We start from the raw sequence: 21,965 nt of genomic DNA on the forward strand, positions 1-21,965 counted from the left end.
CTTTCCCTCTCACCTCGCCCCCACAATGCCCTCATACGTCTGGAGTTGGTTTACAAAGCCTGCATTAGGCTTCACTCCTGGCCTGCGCTCCCTCACGTAATCCATTGCCTGGTTCAGGCTCCAGCCCCGGTCCTTCATAACGAAGGCCATCACCGTCGATGCTGACCGACTGACCCCCATCTTGCAGTGGACCAGGCAGCGAGATCCTTCGGCCCTGGAGGGAGGTAGGGAGGGTAAAGTGAGGGAGTTTCCTATCCTGGGAAGAGCCCCACTAAGGGAGTGCCTCATCGTGAAGAAGGCTCCCTCCTTTATTAAACCATTTCTGCCCCCATATCTGCATCATTCACACATCATTTGCATAGTCGATGTTGTGTATTTGGATTTTCAGGTCTTTGACATGGTGCTGCTCATGAGGCTACTTAACAAGAGCCGATGGTGTAACAGGAAACATATTAGCATGGGTAGAGCATTGGCTGATTGATAGGAAGCAGAGAGTTGGAATACAGGATCATATTCGGATTGGCTACCATTTACTAGTGGTGTTCCACATGGGCTGGCGTTGGTGCCGCTTCTTTTTATGATGTATATTAATGATTTGGATTTTGGAATGATTGTGGTCAAGTTTGCAGATGATATGAAGGTAGATGGAGGAGCAGGAGTGTAGAGGAAACATGGAGGCCGTAGAAGGACTTGGAGAGATTAGCAGAATGGGCAGAGAAGTGGCAAATGAAATATAATGTCAGAAAGTGTATGGTAGAAAAAAATAAATGGGCAGACTATTTTTCAAATGGGGAGAAAATTGAAAATACCCAGATGCAAAAGGACCTGGGAGTCCTCTTGCATGTAAACTTACATGTTGAGACGGTGGGGAAGAAGGCAAATTAAATGCTGACATTCATTAGAGGAATAGAATTGATGTGATTTTGAGGCTTTATAAGGCACTGGTGTCCAACTTGGAGTACTGTGAGCAGTTTTGGGCTCCTCGTTTAAGAAATGATGCGAAGGTTCAAAGGAGATTCACTAGGATGATTCCAGATTATCATATGAGGAGTGTTTGGGCTGTATTCATTGGAATTTAGGAGAACGAGGGGGATCTCATTTATGGTTTTTAGACTCCAATGATGGGAAAAACATGAAAAAAATTAACATAATTACTGCCTGTGTGGTTGTTCACAATGGGCGCCTTTTTAGACTGCAAGTACCTGAGTACAACAGTTCCAGTGGTCGGACGTGCAGTAGAGTGAATGACTGACAACAAATTTTCCAGTACAATTTACACTGCAGGCTTCCACCAAAAAGTTGTAGAGGTCCTGCAGGATAAATCGCGGTGCAGGAATGAACTCAAAATTCCTGCACATTCCTTTTTAGACTGCCCGTAGAGCGGCAAAATTCCTTGAGTGTGCTGTTACATGCCTGCAGTCTAAAAACCATAAGTGAAACATTTTGAATGTTGAAAGGTGTTGACAGGGTAGATATAGGAAGGTTGATTCCCATGGTGGGAGAGTCTAGGACAAGAGGCCATAAGTTTGGGATTGAAGGGTGTCCACTTAGAACAGAGATGCTTGGGAATTTCTCCAGCCAGGGGTGGTAAATCTGTGGAATTTTTTTACCACAGGCATTTGTAGAGTCCAGGTCATTGGGTGCATATAAGGCAGAGATTGAACATAGAACATTACAGCATAGAACAGGCCCTTGGCTAACAACATTGTGTCGACCCATATATACCTACCAAAAAAATAACTAAACCCTTCTGACTTCATAACCCTCTATTTTTCTTTCATCCATGTGCCTGAGAATCTCTTAAATGCCCCATTGTTCCAGCCACCATCACCACCCCTGGCAAGACATTTCAGGCACCCATAACTCTAAAAAAAAATCCCTGATGTCTCCCTCACCTTGTACAGATGTCGTCTGGTGTCTGCCTCTCATAATCTTGTAGATCTCTGTTAAGACACCTCTCACTTCTATGCTCCAGAGAAAAGTCCTAGCTTTGTTAACCTTGCCTCAAAAGACATATTTTCCAATCCAGGCAACATCCTGGTAAATCTACTCTGCACCCTCTCCACAGCTTCCACATCCTTCCTGTAAAGAGGTGACCAGAACTGAACACAGTACTCCAAGTGTGGTCTCACCAGAAATCTATAGAGCTGCAACATGACCTCACAACTCCTAAACTCAATCACCTGATTAATGAAGCCCAGCATCCCATAGGCCTTCTTGAGTAGCCTATCAACCAAGGTTCCAGATTCATTTATTGTCATGTAATAAAAACAATGCAATATTACACAAAAGTTGCCTTTGCCTGCTGTAAGCAGACAGATTCGCCATCGGCAGAAATTACCTGAAGCACCTCTTACAGTCTTACAGTTAAAGAAAGAGAAACAAAAAGAGAGTCCCCTCAGAGTTCCTAAGTGTCCGTGATTTCGCCTCCAGTGCTGCCACCCCTCCGCAGCCACACAGAGTCCAGTCCAAACCATTGGCAACCCAAGCTCGAGATCCAGGAAACCTTCAGCGCCTTTGGCACCCCCTGGTTATAATACCAGGTACCTCTTCAGCCAATTTTGAGCCAGTTTTCAGCATGGTGTGAATTCCTTGACCGCAGTCTCCAGCAGCCCCCTCGCCTTGAGTTTCCAAAGCCTGCTGCATATGTGTTTTTCAGCTGCAGAGCCCCCATTGGTCCACCACCATGGTCAACATTCTGTGGGTTATCTCCTCTGTTTCTCCTTCTGAAATGTGGGGTGTTCTCCCTGTTTTCTAGTGGTCTGCACCAGTCCTCTGCTTCCCTAGAATCTGCAACCCCTTGTGGCTGCTGCTGAGCATAGGGACCGCCATCTTGGGCCATTCTCCGCAATCATAGGGTAGTTAAAGCCTGTATGAAGCTGACGACAGTCGGACTGGGCAGTTGAACGCCACGGGAGTGCTGACACTGCCGTTCCGCACTAGTAGCAGCGCTGCTGTTCCAGCATCTCTGACGGTGCCACCATTTTGAGATATGTATGGATTTGGAACAGGTCCCTCTGTTCTTCCACACCGTTAAGTATCCAACCATTACCTATGTACTCAGCCTTCAGGTTTGATGTTCCAGAATGCATTATCTCACACTTATCCAGATTGAACTAGATTTGCCACAATTCCAACTGACTCTGCATCCTGTTAAAACCCTCCAATACTATACCCAACTCCTCCAATTTTTGTGTCATCCGCAAACTTAATGACCCATCCTTCTATTTCTTCAACCAGGTTGTTTATAAAAATCACAGAGATGGTGCTATGGGAATCCACATGCGCACGAGATGTCGTATACACAGAGTTACATTGTATTAGGACAGGGGTCTCAAACTCAATTTACCCGGGGGCCGCTGGAGGTAGAGTCTGGGTGAGGCTGGGCCGCATCAGATTTTCCACAAGAAAAGTTCTTACAAAAACATTCCAATATTATCAAATGTCTTTATTTTTATTTTTTAACACAAAATAAGATGAAAAAATAAATAAATTAACAATTCATAAGAAAAAAAATAAAATCAATCAGTAATAAATAAATAAAATGAAAATAATAATAATGAAAATAATAATAATACAGCAGATATAGAAGACTGAAGAAACCACATATAGTTGCTGACTGGAGAAATGTAATTATTATTATTCAGATTCAAATGTCTGTATTAACAGTTCTTTAACCTTTAACTTTCTGAACATGAATGGAACATTGAACATAAACTGTTATGAACATGTCTTCTTCTGCCTACTTCTTACTGCTAGAGATCTGGCAGCGCTTCCTCTCGCATAGCCAAGCCACATTTGGCTTAAGGGAAGAGGAAGTTGAGACCCTCAGTAGGGCTTGAAGATGCTCGTCAGTAAGTCTGGACCTGTACTTGAAGTTCAAGGTAGAGAAGAGCTTTTCGCACAAGTATGTGCTCCCAAAAAGACACATGGTCCGCTTGAACATTCGGGAAAGCTCAGGGAAGCTGGGGGGCAATTCTCTCAAAAATTGCCCAAGCTTGTCAGCTTTTCCACTCACCTCCCTGAACTTGGTTTTGAGTTCAGAGTTGCACTGAAGGTCAATGAGCTCCATTTGAAGCACAGGAGGGGCATCTTGCACATCAAAGGAGAAGGGGTCCGCAAAAATTTGAAACGTGGCTCTGTTTCAGTGTTTAGCTGATGCGTCTTTTCCGCTTCTTTTTCTGTCCCGCTGAGCAACAACTTCCGGGTTCAGACTGGCCGCCGAAGCGCGTGAAAAGGGAGCGGCCGCGGAAATTGCGTATGTGCCGCGTGCATATAATGACAAATAGAAAATGCACACAAATATGCTTATATTCGCAATAAGCCCAGCCGATGTTCCGCCCCCATGATTGGTAGGTTCGTTCAGCTCCGCACACAACACTGAAAAGTGCCAATCATATCAAACTCGCGGGCCGCACTAACATTAAATTTTCATATTAAGGTGGGGCCACAAACTATCATCCCGAGGGCCGCAGTTGGCCCGCGGGCCGCAAGCTTGAGACCCCTGTATTAGGAGGTTCAGTTTGGTGCCATCTTGGCATGAATGAAGATGCTTACAGTTTCTCTCAAGTGAGGTATTTTCAAAGGGAAAATACACAACAAAATGGCAATGTGGATGGGATAAAAAAAAAATTCCACAAGTCCGGATGACGGGATTTACAGAATTTCAGCAAAAAGGACGTCAGAGGTGAAAATTTGGTGGAAGGAAACGACGACAGGAACAATGTTGAGCTGCAGCGAGACAAAAGCATGTGCTCGGCAGCAGAAAAAAAGGAAGAAACTAGAGCGGAAGACAACAAAAAATGGACAGGTGTCTATGCCATTTAAATTAACAAGATCAAGGATGTCCTTGTCACCAGCATGAGAACCACTTGCCCAGATGACTCATTCTGATTTACAAATTAAGGGCTTTAGGGTAGGTCAAGTGGAACATAAAATCAGCCTATTTGAAGATGATGTTTTAATATATTTGAATGAACCTGAGTTATCTTTACGAAGATTATATGCCCAATTAGAAAAATTTAGAAAAGTTAGGGTTATAAAATAAATTGGGATAAAAGTTAAATTATTCCTTTGACAGTAGGTGATTATACTCAGTGTCAGAGAGATACAGTTTAAATGGCCAAAGGAATGTGAAAAATGGTTGAGTGATTAAACTCGCACCATTCTGTGAAAAGTAATGGAATGCAAAGTTGATTAGAGCTTGAGAGTAGACAGTTCTAGTTAGTGGGCCCCTTCTTATCTCGAGCCCTAAGGATGCAAGGGTCTGGTTCAGGCTGGTACAGTGATCTAAGGTAGTCTATAGCTAGTACTGTGCTTGCTTAATAGAGACATGAATATTAACTTAGACGCCCCTAAGGAGGGAATGAACTAATTAACATAACATACGATGTATGAAGAGGGAGGGTCTGAGTGATACCTGGATTGATGGAAGGGAGAAGGAGAATGTTGTAATGTATTGGGATTCTGATTGGAAGAAGATAAATGAAGGTGGGGTGATGTTGAGTGCGGGACTGTACAAAGGAGTGATGATTCTGAACCTCCGGTGTGTCTCCAGACCAGGGACACCCGACTCTGCAGACTCGAAATAAAGATGAACCTGTTCTCCAAGACTTTGTCTCCAGAGTAGTGATTGTGAACACTTTATATTTCACAGGAAGGTATTAAATATTTAGGAATACATATGGAAAATCATTTGAATAATTTATATACATTGAATTATTTGTTTTTACTTAAAAAGACTGAGGAAAAATTTAAAAAATGGATAAATTTACCTATAACTTTAGTTAGAAGAGTGAATTGTATAAAGATATTGTATTTCCAAGGATACAATATCTTTTTCAGACATTACCAATATTAATACCTCAAACATTTTTTTTCAAGAATTAAATAAACAAATAAGGAAATTTCTTTGGAGTTTCTATAAAGAAGTTAATATGGAAATATGAAATAGGAGGACTACAGCTTCCTAATTTAAAGAATTATTATCGAGCGGAAGATGAGATTCCTTGCCTCTTTTTTTGAAAATGTAAAACCAGCATGGGTTAATATAGAGCTGAACAAAATTGGAGAAAAGAAACAAGAAGAATTTATATATAAGTGGGAATTGAAATCATTGGTTCCTGATAAAGTCACACCACTACTGAAGCATTTACTCAATGTTAGGAATAAAATGAATCAAGATATTGGTGGTGGGTCTATATCACCTAAAATGCCATTGATCAATCCTCTTTTGGATTTTTCAAGAGATATTCAGATTTTAAATATATGGTATCGTAAGGGGATTGTTAACATGGAAAACTGCTTTGAGAAAGGACAATTAATGTTGTTTGAACAATTGAGGAACAAATATGATATACCAATACTCTCCTTTATTATTTTCAATTAAGGGGATGTTTGAGAGATAAGTTAGGGCCAGCAATGTTTTTGTCTAATTGTATTGAGGTAGAACTTCTTATTAGGAGTGGGATTGTCAAAAAATTTATTTCTTTGATATATTCGTTATTAGAAGTAGGAACTCCTAAATTAAGATTATATAGATCTAGGGAGAGGTGGGAAGCAGATTTGAATATCATAATACCTGTAGATCAACAAATTTGGGAAAATTTATGAAGAGAATTTATGACTAATACTATAAATGTAAGGTATAGATTAGTTGAATATAATTTTTTTACATCAATTATATCTTACACCACAGAAGTTTAATAGATTGAAATCAAATTTATCAGATCAATGTTTTAGATGTGGGGAGGATGTAGGATCTTTTATATATTCAACATGGTCTTGTTCAAATGTGAAACCTTTTTGGGTGTCTATAAGTATCTTTTTACAAGTTACAGGAGTTGTTTTTCCATTAAATTCCAATCTATTTTTATTGGGAAATATTGAATGTACAACTCCTAAATTGAAACTATCAATTTATCTATTGAAATTTGTTAAATTAGCTTTAGCAGTAGCAAGAAAATGTATTGCAATTATCTGGAAATCGGATACATCTTTAACTTTGCCAAGTTGGCATGCTGAAATTCAATGTTGTATTCCTTTGGAAAAAATTACTTATAATTTAAGAAATAAATATTCTATGTTTTTACTAACATATACCCAAATAATTGAATTAAATTTGTAGTGATATCCTTTTATAATGCTAGTTCAGCAGAATTCTCCTCTATAGTTTATTTTAGAACTGATGAATTGCACCACACGACATCTCTCTCTCTCTCTGCAATCCAAAGATTCTTTTTTACTTTCTTTTACCTTTTTTTAAAATCTTTTTATACCTATAAACATTTTTTTAAACTTTTTCAATTTGTATTTTTTTCTTTTGGGGGAAGGTTGGGTGGGATGGAGGGGTTTTAGGGTACGGTGAAAATGATCATGTATGTTATCAATTTGTTCCTTTTTGATATCTGTATTTTTATAATAATTGTAGTTACTGCATGTATGGAATACTAAAGAAAATAATGAAAAAGGAAGACAACAAAAAAGAGAAAGAGAAAAAGAAAAAATGAGAGCAAAACAGAAAGAGAAAGGGAGAGAGAAACAGTAAAGTGAGAGAGAGAAAGTGAGAAAGGAAGCCAGATGCCCAGCGAGGGGCCAAACAGCTGAGGCTGGGACAGCTGGGGGTCAGACGCCAAGAGAGGGGCCGAACAGCTGAAGACAGGACGCCGACAGAGGGGCTGAGAAGCTGGGACTGGGACCAGCAGGAGTATCTGGGAAGAGATTGGAATTCCTGATGATCAAAGACGGCAAAGAACAGAAGTTGTTAAAAGGCACATCAAGGGCTTTTTGAATATAATGATTTCAGAAGAAAACTAAAGGCTGCAGCTGAGGAAAAGAGCATTGCTGTGTGTGCCAGAAAGAGCTCCATGCAGTGTGTCCGGAACTCGGTTTGGATGCACGTCTGCCAGAAGATTGCACAATGCTGCAGATGGAAAAAGGTTTGTGGACTCATTGGAGGTCCTTTTGAAGGAGAAGAAAGAGAGGATGACAAAATTAAAGTGCCTTAAGGAGGAAGATGAAGAGCTTTGTGAAAAATTGTGTACAGTAGGCTATTCCCTTGATTATGATGCTGTCCCCAGTGTTGAACAGCTAGATATATTTTGTCAGCACATTGCTTCACAATGAAGAAAAGGAATGCAGAAGGTCTGAGTTTTTAGAAACAAAGAAACTCAAAGAATTTAATGACTTCATGGCACTTAAGGCAGATGAGATGAAATGAGCAAAGAAATGGGAAAACACATGAAAGGGAAGGTTAAAGAGATGGAATATGAGGGAAAGAAACGGCAGTGAAAGGAACAAGATAAGGCATATAGAGAATGGGAAACGTTTGAAAACCTGGATGACAGGGACTCACTGGTGGAAGGAGAGCTTCAGTAACACAAGATGGAGATAACCATTCACAATTCATGATACAGACAAGAAGGAATGATAGAGGATCGCGGTGAGAAGGATGACTCTTTGGCAATAAAACATCCTCAATAAACCTCCAAAAAAAGTGAAAAGTCATACTCTTCATCTCCGAGAAGATCCAAGAGAGAAAGACACCCTATGTATATCTCAAAGACTACGTGCTGTGACTTAAAGACTTTATTCAGTACATTGCAAAGACTGTGGGCGGTGACTTAAAGACTTTGTATGTTTCCAGGTAAGATATTTTAAGTTAGGTACCACGCGATTTAAAGTTATGATTAGTGGAAGTCATGCTAAAATTCTATGTAGTGTTAACAGTTAAAATGAACTTTATACTAATTTATCAGTCAACACAAAACATTTTTTAAAGGGGGCAGAGTGTTATGGGATATGCATGTGACATCGTATACAGAGTTACATTGTTTGAGAAGGTCCAGTTTGGTGCCATCTTGGCATGAATAAAGATGCTTACAGTTTCTCTCGAGTGAGGTTATTTTCAAAGAAAAAAATGCATGACAGAGGGGGTCCCAGAACAGATCCCTGTAGAACTCTATAGCGGTGCTATGGTGGCACTGCAACTCCCAGAAGGCATTGAACCAGCCATGAGATGTCAGTGTGTGTGATGACGTCAGTGCATATTGAGCACGTGATTCTAGCTTTTAAAAGGTTGCACAGGTGATGAAGAGTAAATCCGTTTGATTCACTCTTAAAACGCCTTGTGTGGTTATTTCGTCGTCATCATTGTGATTCTAGTGGCTACACTCCACTAGTCAATGACCTCCAGCAGAATACTTCCCATCCACTACTACTGTCTGCTTTCGACAGGCAAGCCAATTCTGAATACACACAGCCAAGATTCCATGGATCTCATACCTCACGACTTTTGTATTGAAGAAAAGATGTACTGATGTTAGAGAGGGTTCAGAGGAGGTTCGTTAGGATGATTCTGGGAATGAAAGAGTCATCATATGAGGAGCATTTAACCACTCTTGGTCTGTATTTATTGGAATTTAGGAGAATGAGGGAGATCTCAGTGAAACATTTCAAATGTTAAAAGGCATGGAAAGAGTAGATGTAGAAAGTTTGTTTCCCATGGTGTGAGGGTCTAGGACAAGCGGGCACAACTTCAGGATTGAAGGGCGTCCACTTAGAACAGAGATGCAGAGGAATTTCTACAGCCAGAGGATGGTAAATCTGTGGAATTTGTTGCTACATCTGGTTGTGGAGGCCAAGTCATTGGTTGTATTTAAGACAGTGATTGAAAGGTTCTTCTTTAGCCAGGGCATCAAAGAATATGGGGAGAAGGCCGGGCAGTGAGGCTGAGTGCGAAAATGGATCAGCTCATGACTAAATGGCGGTGCGGATTCGATGGGCTATTTCTTATTTCTGCTCCTATGTCTTATAGTCTTGTATTTCCAGTAATGTTTCCTGTACCATATCTTTCCCATTTCTGCCTTGCTCCCTTACATACTTCCTTTCACCATATCTCCCCCCATATTTGCCTTGGCCCCACATAAGTGCTTCAAAAGACAATATGTGCATCATTCCCACACAAACTCTACCTTCCAGCCAGAATCTGACCCCCACCTTCATCTCCACACTCCAGAAGGGGAGTATAGCCACCATCTCTTGTATCTAACTCCTGATCCAGAACCAACCTGGCTTTGGCGATGAATCGGTAGGTGTGGTCCCAGTGAGGCAGGAGGTTGGTGGTCTCTTTATCGTACACTCGGACATTCATGTAACAGAACCTTCCTGGGAAGAAGTTGTCGATCTCACGAGTCACGTTGAGGATATATCCGATTCTAGAAGGAGAAGAGGAAAAGGGGGGGAAGAGAGAGGGAGGGAGAGAGAGGGGGGAGTGAGAGTGATAGAGAGGGGGAGAGGGGAAAAGCGAGAGAGAGGGAGAGAGCGAGGGAGAAGGGGGAGAAAGTGAGAGGGGAGGGTGAGGGGGGAGAGATAAAGGGAGAGAGAGAGACGGGGAAGAGAAAGAGGGGGAGAGAGAGGGGGAAGAGAGAAGGGGAGAGCGAGAGAGAGCGAGAGAGGGGAGAGAGTGGAGGAGGAGAGAAATGGGGAGAGAGAAGGGGGAGAGAGAGAGGAGGAGAGAGGGGAAGAGGGGAAAGAGAGAGGGGGAGTGAAAGTGATAGAGAGGGGGAGAGAGAATGAGGGGGAGAGAGTGAGAGGGGAAGGGAGAGAAGGGGAGAGAGGGAGGGGAGAGAAAGGGGAGGGGGAGAGAGTGAGGGGGAGAGTATGAAGGGGAGAGTGAGGGGGAGAGAGTGGGGGGAGATAGTGGGGGGAGAGAGTGGGGGGAGAGAGTGAGGGGGAGAGATTCAGAGGAGGGAGTGAGGGGGAGGGAGTGAGGGGGAGGGAGTGAGGGGGAGGGAGTGAGGGGGAGAGAGTGAGGGGAAGAGTGTGAGGAGGAGAGAGCGAAGGGGAGAGAATGACAGGGAGAGAGTGAGGGGGAGAGAGTCAGGGGGAGAGAAGTCAGGGGGAGAGAGTCAGGGGAGGGAGAGGGGGGGTTGAGAGTGAGGGGGAGAGAGTGAGGGGGAGAGAGTGAGGGGGAGAGTGTGAGAGAGTGAGGGGGAGAGAGTGAGGGGGAGAGAGTAGGGAGAGAGTGAGGGGGAGAGAGTAAGGTGAAAAGAGTAAAGGAGGAGGAGAGAGGAGGGGACAAAATGAGCTGGACCTAAACTATTTCCCAAACTGAACCTCTCTCCCCCTTAAATCTATTAGCCCTCCATCTCTCTCTCCTTGATCCCCAGGTACCACCATCTCTCTCCCCTTAAACCCCAGCTAACACTCCCTATAACCTCTTAAGCCCCAGTTACATCCCACTTGCCCGTTAAAGCTGTATTTCCCTCTCCCCTTAAACTCTAGTTAAACCTCTCTCCCCAGATCTACCTCCCTTCCCCTCCCACACCTCACCATCTTTCGCCTGTTAAACCCTTCTCCCATTCCCCTTAAACTTCAATGACACTTTCTCTACCTATTAAAAGGACATTACCCGTTCTCCACCAATTCTTCGAAGTTTGCTGCGTTCCATTCTGACCCCTACAGTACAGAGATATCCCGTGTTAAATGACTGTGGAAGAGAGGATGGGGGTAGAGAGGGCACAGACAGAATGGTGTTACACGGGAGAGGGTAAGGAGGTCCAACGGGGGAGGGGTGAGATCTGGGTAGAGAGACTCAGTGAAGAGAGGGGGAGGGGAAAAGAGAGGGGAGGGGAGAGTGAGGGGTTAGATGGGGAGGGAGTTAGGGAGAGTGAGCGGCTTAGGGAGAGAGGGATGGTAGGAGGAGCGGGGGGTAGGGGGAGTGGAGTGTAGGGGAGCGAGGAGGTAGGGGGATGAGGGGATAGGGGACGATGGGGTAGAAGGGTGAGGGGGGTAGGGGGACGAGGGGTGGTAGGGGATCGAGGGGGGGTAGGAAATAGGTATGGGCCTCACCAGGTAGAGGAAATCGAAAATTTGACTCGGCTGGTCCATCTGGGCCACGACCAGCAGTATCTCGTTGTCGACGAACTCTCGAAACTCTGACAGATCTTGGTCCAGCCTCACCTCGAGCAAACTTCGGATCTGGGATGTCCCGGGACATATAACCCCCTCCGTCTGTGGACCAGATGACCTCACCCCTTCACCCTCCCTCCCCACCCACTTCCCCATCCCTCCCCACCCCCTTATCCATCCCCATAACTTTCAATCCACCCCCCACCCTTCCCCTCCCCACCCCCTTCCTTCCTACTCCCCAAACCTCCCCCTCCCCATCCGTCTCACTCCCCATCCCTTCCCCTCTCCACCCTCCCTCCCAACTCCCCAAACTTACCCCTCCCTACCCCTACTATCCTCCCTACCCCCACCCCTCCCTCGCTACTCCCTACTCTTCCCTCCCCTTCCCCTCCCACCCCTTCCCTGTCCCTCCCCTTCGCTCCCCCAATCCCCTTAACTTACCACCCTCCCCCCACCCCCTATCCCCATCCCTCCCCCTTCCTTCACTATCCCCTCCCTCCCCTCATTCCCCCCCTCACCCCTCAAAAAGACGTACCTCCTTGGAAGTGACATTGTCAAAATCCATATCTGCCATCACCAGTCGGAGCTGAGATTTAATCTCTTGCTCAATCATATCCATCTCAGTGGGTCTGTGTAAAATTGAGAACAGCAGTTAAACTCCCTCTGTAAATGGGTGGGGTGGGGGTTATATAGAGGGGGGGGGGAGTTGGGAAAGGGGGATAAGGAGGGAAAGAGGGTGGGGAAGGAGTGGATGAGGAGAGGGAGTGGCAAAGGGGAGAGTGAGGGGTGGTGGATGAGGAGGGAGAGAGGGAATTGGGAGGGGAGGGAAAGAGTGAGAAAGTGGGAGAGAGAAAAAACAAGGGAAGGAGAGAGAGGGGAAGGGAAAGAGAGGAGAGAGAGAGAGGGGAAGCAAGAGAGAGAGTGAGAGACTCCCTTTGTAAATAGTGGGATGGAGAGAGAGAGGGAGTGAGAGGCAACGAAGGTAGGGAGAGAGAAACAGAATTGAGAGTGAGTGAAGAAAGCGAGAGAGAGAGAGAGCAGGAGAGTTTGGGAGAGAACGGGGAGAGAGGAAGAGAGAGACTCTCTCTGTAAGCGGGGCCCCAGGGGAGAAACCTTGTAAGCGGAGGGGTCTGAAGGAGAGGGAGAAACACCTACTCATGATCGAGGGACAGGGAGTGTGTCCGCTTGGATAGGAGGTCTGACATCAAGTTCCACTCATTGATGCAGTGCTGATTCGAGCTGATCTGGTAGGCATCCATGCTGCACCTCTGAGAACCTGAACCTGGGTACAAATGTCTGTGAACTGCCTCCTGGCAACACTCGTGGAGGTTCTGCAGGATGGTCCTGAGCAGGGGAGAGAGATTGGGGTCAATGATGTGGATGGGAGAGAGAAGGGTACAAAGAGGGGAGAGAGATGGGGGGAAGAGAAAGAGGGTGGAAGAGAGTGAGGGGGAGAGAGTGAGGGGGAGGGAGTCAGGGGAGAATGAGGGGAGAGAGAGTGGGAGAGAGGGGGGGAGTGTGAGAGAGAGGGGGGAAAAGAGAGGGGGAAGGGGAGAGAGTTGGGGGGTGGTGTAAGAAAGGGAGAGAGAGAGAGAGAGAGAGAGTGGGAGATGGGGGAGACAGGAACTCACCACATTGCTTGGATATTCTTTGGTTTAAATATGCAAGTCCTTCCAGAACTGGTGACACTGAACCCTCTGGTGAGAGGAGAGAGAGAGAGAGAGAGAGAGAGAGAGAGTGAGGTATGTCCCCTGACCCAGTAGAGAGAGGGGGAGAGAGAGGGAGAAACATAGAACAGCACAGTCTGGACCTTTTGGCCCACGATATTGTGCTGAACCATATTAATCTACTCAAAGTTCTCACCCTTTCCTTTCTCACATCCACAACCCTCTATTTTTCTTGCATCCATGTGCCAGCAGGTATATTTCATGAGGAGTTTGAGGAGATTTGGTAATGTCTCTTGCAAATTTCTAAAGGTGTACTATGGAGAGCATTCTGACTAGTTGCATGATTGTCTGGTATGGAGGTGCCAATGCAATGGACAGGATCAGGCGGCAGAAAGTGGCATCATGGGCATCAGTCTCCGCTCCATTGAGGGCATCTACAAGAGGTTTTGTCTTAACATATCAGTCTGTATCCTCAAGTACCCCACCACGTACTTCACTCCTCTACTATCTGGAAGGAGGTACAGGGGCCTGAAGATGATTACCCAGTAGCATAATAACAGCTCTTCCCCTCTGCAATGGACAAGGAACCACAGACAACACCTTATTTTCTCTTAAGTTTGCACTTATTTATTTTTTTAAATATAATTTACAGCAATATTTGTACCTGTGACGCTGCTGCAAAACAACAAATTTTGTGACATGTTCATGACAATAAGTTCTGATTCTGTTCAAAAGTCTTTAAATGCCCCTTTTGTACCAGCCTCCATCACTACCCCACCAATGCATTCCAGCTACCACCACTCTCTGTGTAAGAAACCTAGCCTTAACATCTTCCCTAAACTTTCCTCCCTTCACCTTGTTTGCTACTCTCACACCAGGAAAAAGGTGCACATGTAATCATAAAAAAATTACAAAATACAATAATCAGATACTTATCTTTACTTAAGAAAATTGGAGATTTGAATAAGTGGATGGAGTTGCCAATAGCATTATTGGCAGAGTTAATTGTGTTAAAATGAATACATTTCCTAGAGTACAGTATTTATTTCAAACATTGCCTATAGCCTTATCACAGATTTTTCAAGAATTAAATAAATATGGGGGTGTGCCACATGATGACGTGAGGTTAGACTGATAATCCCTGCTCTCCTCAAAAAAGTGACAAAAAAAAGACTATAAAAGTCACAGAAAATATAACAAAGAACCGTCTGAAGATATATAGAAGATATTAACAATACCACCAAAGAAGTACAAGTACAAGAAATTGAACAAGAAAAGAATGAGAGGCCTACCTTGAGAAAGGGTCCTGGAGCTGTCCACAAGGTAACATCCAAAGGAGAGTGGCCAGAAGCCAGGGAGACCTTGGACACTGATGCACAAGGTCGCCCCCGACAATGGCCGTTGACATCGGATAAAGAAGTAACTCCGAGCATGTGCGAATCTTCGTGCATGCGCAGAGCATAAAAAAAGGAGGAAATTTTAAAAAAGATTCCAGACACCCTCGGCTCCAGTGATCAAGAAGCAGACCTGGAAAAGCAAAGGAAAGAACAAAAGCGACCTACAATCAAGAAAAAAGCAGAAAAAGGTGCAGAAGCTTCTTTATCTTCCAGTGAATTAAAGCAAATGTTAGACTTTTTTTGACAAACAATGGAAGTGTTAACTGATGAAGTAAGGAAGAATGGTGATAAGATGGAAAGATTAATGCAACAAGTGGACACTAGATTTGAAATAGTGGATGGAAAAATTATGGGGAATGAGTCGAGATTCAAAACATTAAAGATCAAATGAAGAAAGCACAAGCTGAGGCAGCTGATAAGTATAATCAGTTAATTTTAAAAAAATGGATGTTTTGGAAAATTTTAGTAGATGGAATAACATCAAGATTGTTGGACTTAAAGAAGGCGACAAGGGTCAAAACTTGAAAAGATTTTTTGCAACGATGGATACCGGAATCTTTGGGTCAGGCTGAAATTTAAGGTGATTTAGAGATAGAATGAGCCCATAGGGCACAGAGACCTAAACCTCAGCCTGACCAAAGGTCCCATCCAATACTTGTCAGATTCCTTCGATACGAAGTAAGAGAGAAAATATTGGAGTTGGCAGCAAATCAAGCTAAAAAAAAGACAATCACCTTTGATTTATAATGGAAATAATATTTTCTTTTATCCAGATAAGTTTTGATTTGTTGAAAAAGAGAAAAGAGTTTAATCCAGTTAAAGATGTACTGTGGAAAAAATTCTATGCCTTTGTTTTGAGATACCCTGCTGTTTTGAATGTATACGTCCTGGGAGGGAAGAATAGATTTTTTATTGAGCCTAACGAAGCAAAGGTATATGCCGATTCATTGTCTGCTAAAGATCAGCAGATGGTTGTCGATACCTGAATTAATTATATAATTGAAAGGTTTTGCTGTAACTGAAAATATATTGCATTTTGAGAGAGTTTAAAGAGGGAGGAAGGTTTAACCTATATTGAGCGTGAACTATTATACTGGGTAAGATTAATGGATTGAAAGGTTTATTGATAAGATTATAGTAAGGGATGGTATGGTGTTTTGAGTGAGTTAGTGGGGAATGTGATATTGACCACTATGTCATGGCACCAATGCGACATGTTTTGCATCCCGTATATATCAGGGGAATAGAGACACTTCAACATCATGCATCTCTGGGGTTCCATCTTATCTATTTTTTCTTTTTTCCTGTTTTCTTCTCTTTTCTCTTTTTGGTTGTTAGCCTGGACCATTTATATTTGCAACATTTTATATATGGAGGGAGGATAGGATTGGATGGGGAGGTGGAGGGAGGTTCTGGATAGATAAAGGTTTTAATCTTGATGTCTAATGGGGGGAAATTGTCATTTATTAGTATCAACATTAATGGAATTCATAATCAGATAAAGAGAAAAATATTATTGAGCTTATATGAAAAAAATTAAAGTAGATGTGGCTTTTATACAAGAAACTCATTTAATGGAAATAGAACATATGAAATTAAAGAGAGACTGGGTAGGAAGGGTATTGTCTTCTTCATTTAATTCTAAAGCTAGAGGAGTAGCAATATTAATAAATAAGAGTTTACCAGTTGAACTATTGGATGTAATGATTGATAAAGTGGGGAGGTATGTGATGATAAATTGCAAAATATATTCTGAATATTAGACTTTGATGAACATTTATGCACCAAATATAGACGATGTAAAATTTACACAAGATGTTTTTATGCAGTTAACTAATGCAAAGGGGAAAATAATTATGGGAGAAGATTTTAAATTTACCTTTGATTTGAAGTTGGATAGATCAGATGGTATTATGGCTAAAAATAAGGTAATAAAAGATGTAAAAAAATTTATGAATGAAATGAAACTTGTTGATAGTTGGAGGAAGATGCATCCTGGTGTTAGGGATTATTCATTTTATTCTTACAAGCACAAGACATATTCTTAATCTCCGCTCAATTGCAGGTAAGAGATTGTAATATTGAATATCAAGCAAGGATATTATCTGATCACTCACCTTTAGTTATGTCAATTTTACTTGGGGAGGAGCTAAATATAGGTTATAGATGGAGGTTTAATGCAGCATTGCTAAAAAAGAAGGATTTTTGTAAATTTATAAGGCAACAATAAAAGATAAAACTTTTTATGGACCTGAATGAACATTCTGTAGCTAACAAGTTTGAGGTTTGGGATTCTTTGAAGGCTTATTTAAGAGGACAAATAATAAGCTTTATGGCTAAGGTTAAAAAGAATATATGTTTGAAGTTAATAATTTGGAAAATGAAATAATAAAGATGGAAAAAGAATTCCAGAATCAAGTAAATGATGAGAAAAGGAAAATATTGGATTAAAAAAATGTGAAACTTAATACAATACAAACATATAGAGTAGAGAGGGATATAAGACGAACCTGACAAAAATATTATGGGTTGGGAGTTAGAGCACATAAAGTTTTAGCATTGCAATTGAAGAATGAACAATTATCAAGGACAATAGTAGCTGTAAAAGAAGATTTGGGTCATCTTACTTATAAAACACAAGGTATTAATGATATTTTATGAAATGTTATAAAAAATTATATCAATCAGAATCTTTGAAAGATGGAGATAAAATAGATGAATATTTGTTTAAAATTACTTTACCACAATTAAATATAGAAGATAGAATTAACAAATCCATTTTTAGTTACAAAATTATATGATATAATGGTGTCTCTACCAAACAATCAGGCTCCAGGTGAGGATGGTTTCTCTCCAGAATTTTATAAAGAATTTAAAGAGTTATTAATCCGATATTTATGAGACTGTTAGATTAAATGGAAGATCTTTGGGACTCACCTGAGTAATTTAAAACTGCGTTAATAACAGTTATTCCAAAAAAAGGAAGAACCCTTTGCTTTCATCTTCATAATGGCCAATTTCATTTTTGAATACAGATTATAACATTTTGTCAAAATTAATAGCTAACAGATTAGCTAAATGTTTACCTAAACTGATTAAAATGGACCAAACAAGCTTTATTAAAAATAGATCAATGTTAGATTTTTAAGTTAATAGTGGCTTTAGCCTTAATTGCAGAAAATATGGCACAAAGAAGAAAAATACCATCAGTGGCTTTAGCCTTAAATGCAGAAAAGGCATTTGATAGGTTAGAATGGGATTATTTATTTAAAGTATTGTAGGTTTTTGGGATTCCAACAAATTTTATAAATTGAATTATACAATTGTCCAAAGGCTAGAGTGATTACAAATAGACAAATATTAAAATATTTCTTGCTAGAAAGATCATCTAGACAAGGCTGTCCATTACCTCCTTTTTTATTTGCATTGGCTATAGAACCTTAAGCAGAAATGATTAGAGGACATAATGAAATTGATAGCTTTAAGATAAATGATAGAGAGCATAAAATTAGTCTTTTTGTGGATGATGTAATATTATTTCTTACAATCCTGAAAGTTCATTGAAAAAAGTAAATGATCTATTGGCAGAGTATGGGCTGGTATCAGGTTATAAGGTAAACATTGACATAAGTGAAGTAATACCAATGACTGAAATAAATTATGTTCAAATTAAGAAAAGGATGAAATTTAAATGGCAAAATGGGGCAATTAAATATTTAAGAATTAATGTTTATAAGAATTTAAATAGTTTATTTAAATTAAATTACATACCTTTATTGAAGAAAATTAAAGAAGATTTAATAAGATGGAAGGATTTGCCAATTTTTCTAATAGGAAGGATAAATTGTGTGAAGATAAACATTTTTCTCCTAGAATACAAAATCTTTTTCAATCATTATCAATTTCTTTACCAACAATGTTTTTTCAAGATTTAAATAAAAGTGTTAGAAGATTTATTTGGCAAGATAAAATGTCTTGGATGGCATTGGAAAAACTAACATGGAAATTTGATCTGGGTGGGGGGGACTTCGACAGCCTAATTTTAAAAATTACTATAAAGCAACTCAACTTAGATTTGTGTCTTCTTATTGTCAGACTGATGAAAAGATTGCATGGGTGCAAATTGAAATGAGCAAAATAAGCATGAAGGATTATTAAAAGGACAATTAGATAAACCAATTTTAAGATATGAAATGGAGTACATGTAGAAAGAAGAATGAAGAATTATCAGTTGACTAAAATTATATTAAACCAAAATCCTTTAATTCCTTTTACAGTTGATAATCCCTATTTTGATGTTTGGTATAATTGTGGAATAAAAAGGATAAGGGATTGTTTTTTGGGATCTGTTTATTTGACTTTTGCCCAAATGAAAGATAAATATACCAAATAATACTATTTTTTCCTATTATCAGCTTAAATCATATTTTAAAAGAAAGTTAGGGAGGAATTTTAAATTACCAGAACAGAGCCCATTTGAATTTTTAATAACAGATATATTTATTGAAAGATTTATTACTAATATATATATAAAATTGCAAGAGTATTCAGAAAAAGGATTTATTTAAATCTAAATTGAGATTGGAAAAAGATTGAAATATTCAGATTCAGGAAGAAGTATGGTCAAAATTATATTATGAAAGTGTAACCAATACAATTAATGTTAGATATCAAATGGTACAATTTAATTTTTTATATAAATTATATTATACTCCATATAAATTACATGGAATTAATTCAAATTGCTCTGATCAATGTTCTAGATGTAATGAAGTAGGATCCTTTCTGCATGCACTCTGGCAATGTGAAAAGATAGATACGTTTTGGAAAGATACAAGTATTTTATTGGGACGAGTTTTGAAGACGCAGATTTTGAAGGATCCCAGAATATTTTTTATTGGGAGATATATTTTCAAATGAGGTTGGATATTTATCATAAGAAGTTTTTAAGTGTAGCAATAGCAAAAAATGTATAGCTGTAACGTGGAAATCAGGTGATATTGTGAGGTTGAATAGATGGCAAACAGAATTATTAAATTGTATTTCTTTCTTTGGCTTGGCTTCGCGAAGATTATATGAAGGGGCAATGTCCACGTCAGCTGCAGGCTCGTTTGAGGCTGACAAGTCCGATGCGGGACAGGCAGACACGGTTGCAGCAGTTGCAAGGGAAAATTGGTTGGTTGGGGTTGGGTGTTGGGTTTTTCCTTCTTTGTCTTTAGTCAGTGAAGTGGGCTCTGCGGTCTTCTTCAAAGGAGGTTGCTGCCCGCCGAACTGTGAGGCGCCAAGATGCACGGTTTGAGGCGATATCAGCCCAGTGGCGGTGATCAATGTGGCAGGCACCAAGAGATTTCTTTAGGCAGTCCTTGTACCTCTTCTTTGGTGCACCTCTGTCACGGTGGCCAGTGGAGAGCTCGCCATATAACACGATCTTGGGAAGGCGATGGTCCTCCATTCTGGAGACGTGACCTACCCAGCGCAGTTGGATCTTCAGCAGCATGGATTCGATGCTGTCGGCCTCTGCCATCTCGAGTACTTCGATGTTAGGGATGAAGTCGCTCCAATGAATGTTGAGGATGGAGTGGAGACAACGCTGGTGGAAGCGTTCTAGGAGCCGTAGGTGATGCCGGTAGAGGACCCATGATTTGGAGCCGAACAGGAGTGTGGGTATGACAACGGCTTTGTATACGCTAATCTTTGTGAGGTTTTTCAGTTGGTTGTTTTTCCAGACTCTTTTGTGCAGTCTTCCAAAGGCGCTATTTGCCTTGGCGAGTCTGTTGTCTATCTCGTTGTCGATCCTTCCATCCGATGAAATGGTGCAGCCGAGATAGGTAAACTGGTTGACCATTTTGAGTTTTGTGTGCCCGATGGAGATGTGGGTGGGGCTGGTAGTCATGGTGGGGAGCTGGCTGATGGAGGACCTCAGTTTTCTTCAGGCTGACTTCCAGGCCAAACATTTTGGCAGTTTCCGCAAAACAGGACGTCAAGCGCTGAAGAGCTGGCTCTGAATGGGCAACTAAAGCGGCATCATCTGCAAAGAGTAGTTCATGGACAAGTTGCTCTTGTGTCTTGGTGTGAGCTTGCAGGCGCCTCAGATTGAAGAGACTGCCATCCGTGCGGTACTAGATGTATTCCATTAGAGAAAATAACGTAGAATTTACAAAACCAATCAGAAAAATTTGATAAGATTTGGAAACCCTACATGGATTTTATTGCTACAACTTTACCTACAGCGTCCACCACTTCCTCACTCAACCTGCCCTAATTAGTTCTTGGTTTAAGATTATTATGTAAATTTAAATTAATTAGTTAAAAGTTGTATGTTTGTTTGACAGGCTTTTCTTTTTCATTTTTCCTACTTTTTTGGGGAGGATGGGGGAAGAAAATGTGGAAGAAATATATTCTTTTTGCGTCATAGTTTTTATTATCCTTATGATATGGATAAATACTGTACATGTACTGATACAAATGAAAATAAAATTTAAAAAAAGAATTAAATAAATAAGGGAGAAGGATTCTTTGGAAGGGTAAGATGTAGAGGGTTTCTTTAGATACATTAACAAATTTTAAAAATAATTATAAGGCTGCTCAAATGAGATTTCTTGCTTCATTTTTTGAAGAAGTAGAGAAGTTGGCATGGATTAAGGTAGAAATTGATAAAACAGAAGAGATAATATCAGATTTTATACATAAATAGGAACTGAAATTAATATCTGGTGAGAGGGGAACCCTTTAGTTGAAACATTTTGATTGATACATGGAATAAGATATACATTGAAATTGGAATGAGGGGGGTTGTGCTTTCTAAAATGCCTCTGACTCAAAACAGATTTAATCCATTTACAATGGATAATCAATTTTTAAATATTTGGTCTTGTAAAGGAATTAGATATTTAAAAGATTGCTACAAAGGAGGAAATTTAATGTCAATCGAGCAATTAAAAAATAAGTATGGCATACAAAATTATACACTTTTCTGTTATTACCAGTTAGG

The 21,965-nt window shown here is 40.9% G+C and overlaps 1 protein-coding gene across 1 annotated transcript in view; it reads right to left on the minus strand.

The window, feature by feature from the left end:
* The window catches only part of LOC138752029 (protein phosphatase Slingshot homolog 3-like), a 69,172-nt gene that overhangs the window by 7,219 nt on the left and 39,988 nt on the right, over positions 1 to 21,965 (minus strand). Inside the window, exons 9-15 of the mRNA XM_069915185.1 lie at positions 13,542 to 13,607; positions 13,066 to 13,254; positions 12,446 to 12,539; positions 11,851 to 11,979; positions 11,411 to 11,457; positions 10,068 to 10,214; positions 14 to 214 (exon numbers count right to left, since the gene is read on the minus strand). Coding sequence (XP_069771286.1) covers positions 14 to 214; positions 10,068 to 10,214; positions 11,411 to 11,457; positions 11,851 to 11,979; positions 12,446 to 12,539; positions 13,066 to 13,254; positions 13,542 to 13,607 — 873 coding nt within the window. The remainder of the gene's footprint in view (positions 1 to 13; positions 215 to 10,067; positions 10,215 to 11,410; positions 11,458 to 11,850; positions 11,980 to 12,445; positions 12,540 to 13,065; positions 13,255 to 13,541; positions 13,608 to 21,965) is intronic.

The sequence above is a fragment of the Narcine bancroftii genome, chromosome 1 (assembly GCF_036971445.1).
Source record: "Narcine bancroftii isolate sNarBan1 chromosome 1, sNarBan1.hap1, whole genome shotgun sequence".
NCBI lineage: Eukaryota > Metazoa > Chordata > Chondrichthyes > Torpediniformes > Narcinidae > Narcine > Narcine bancroftii.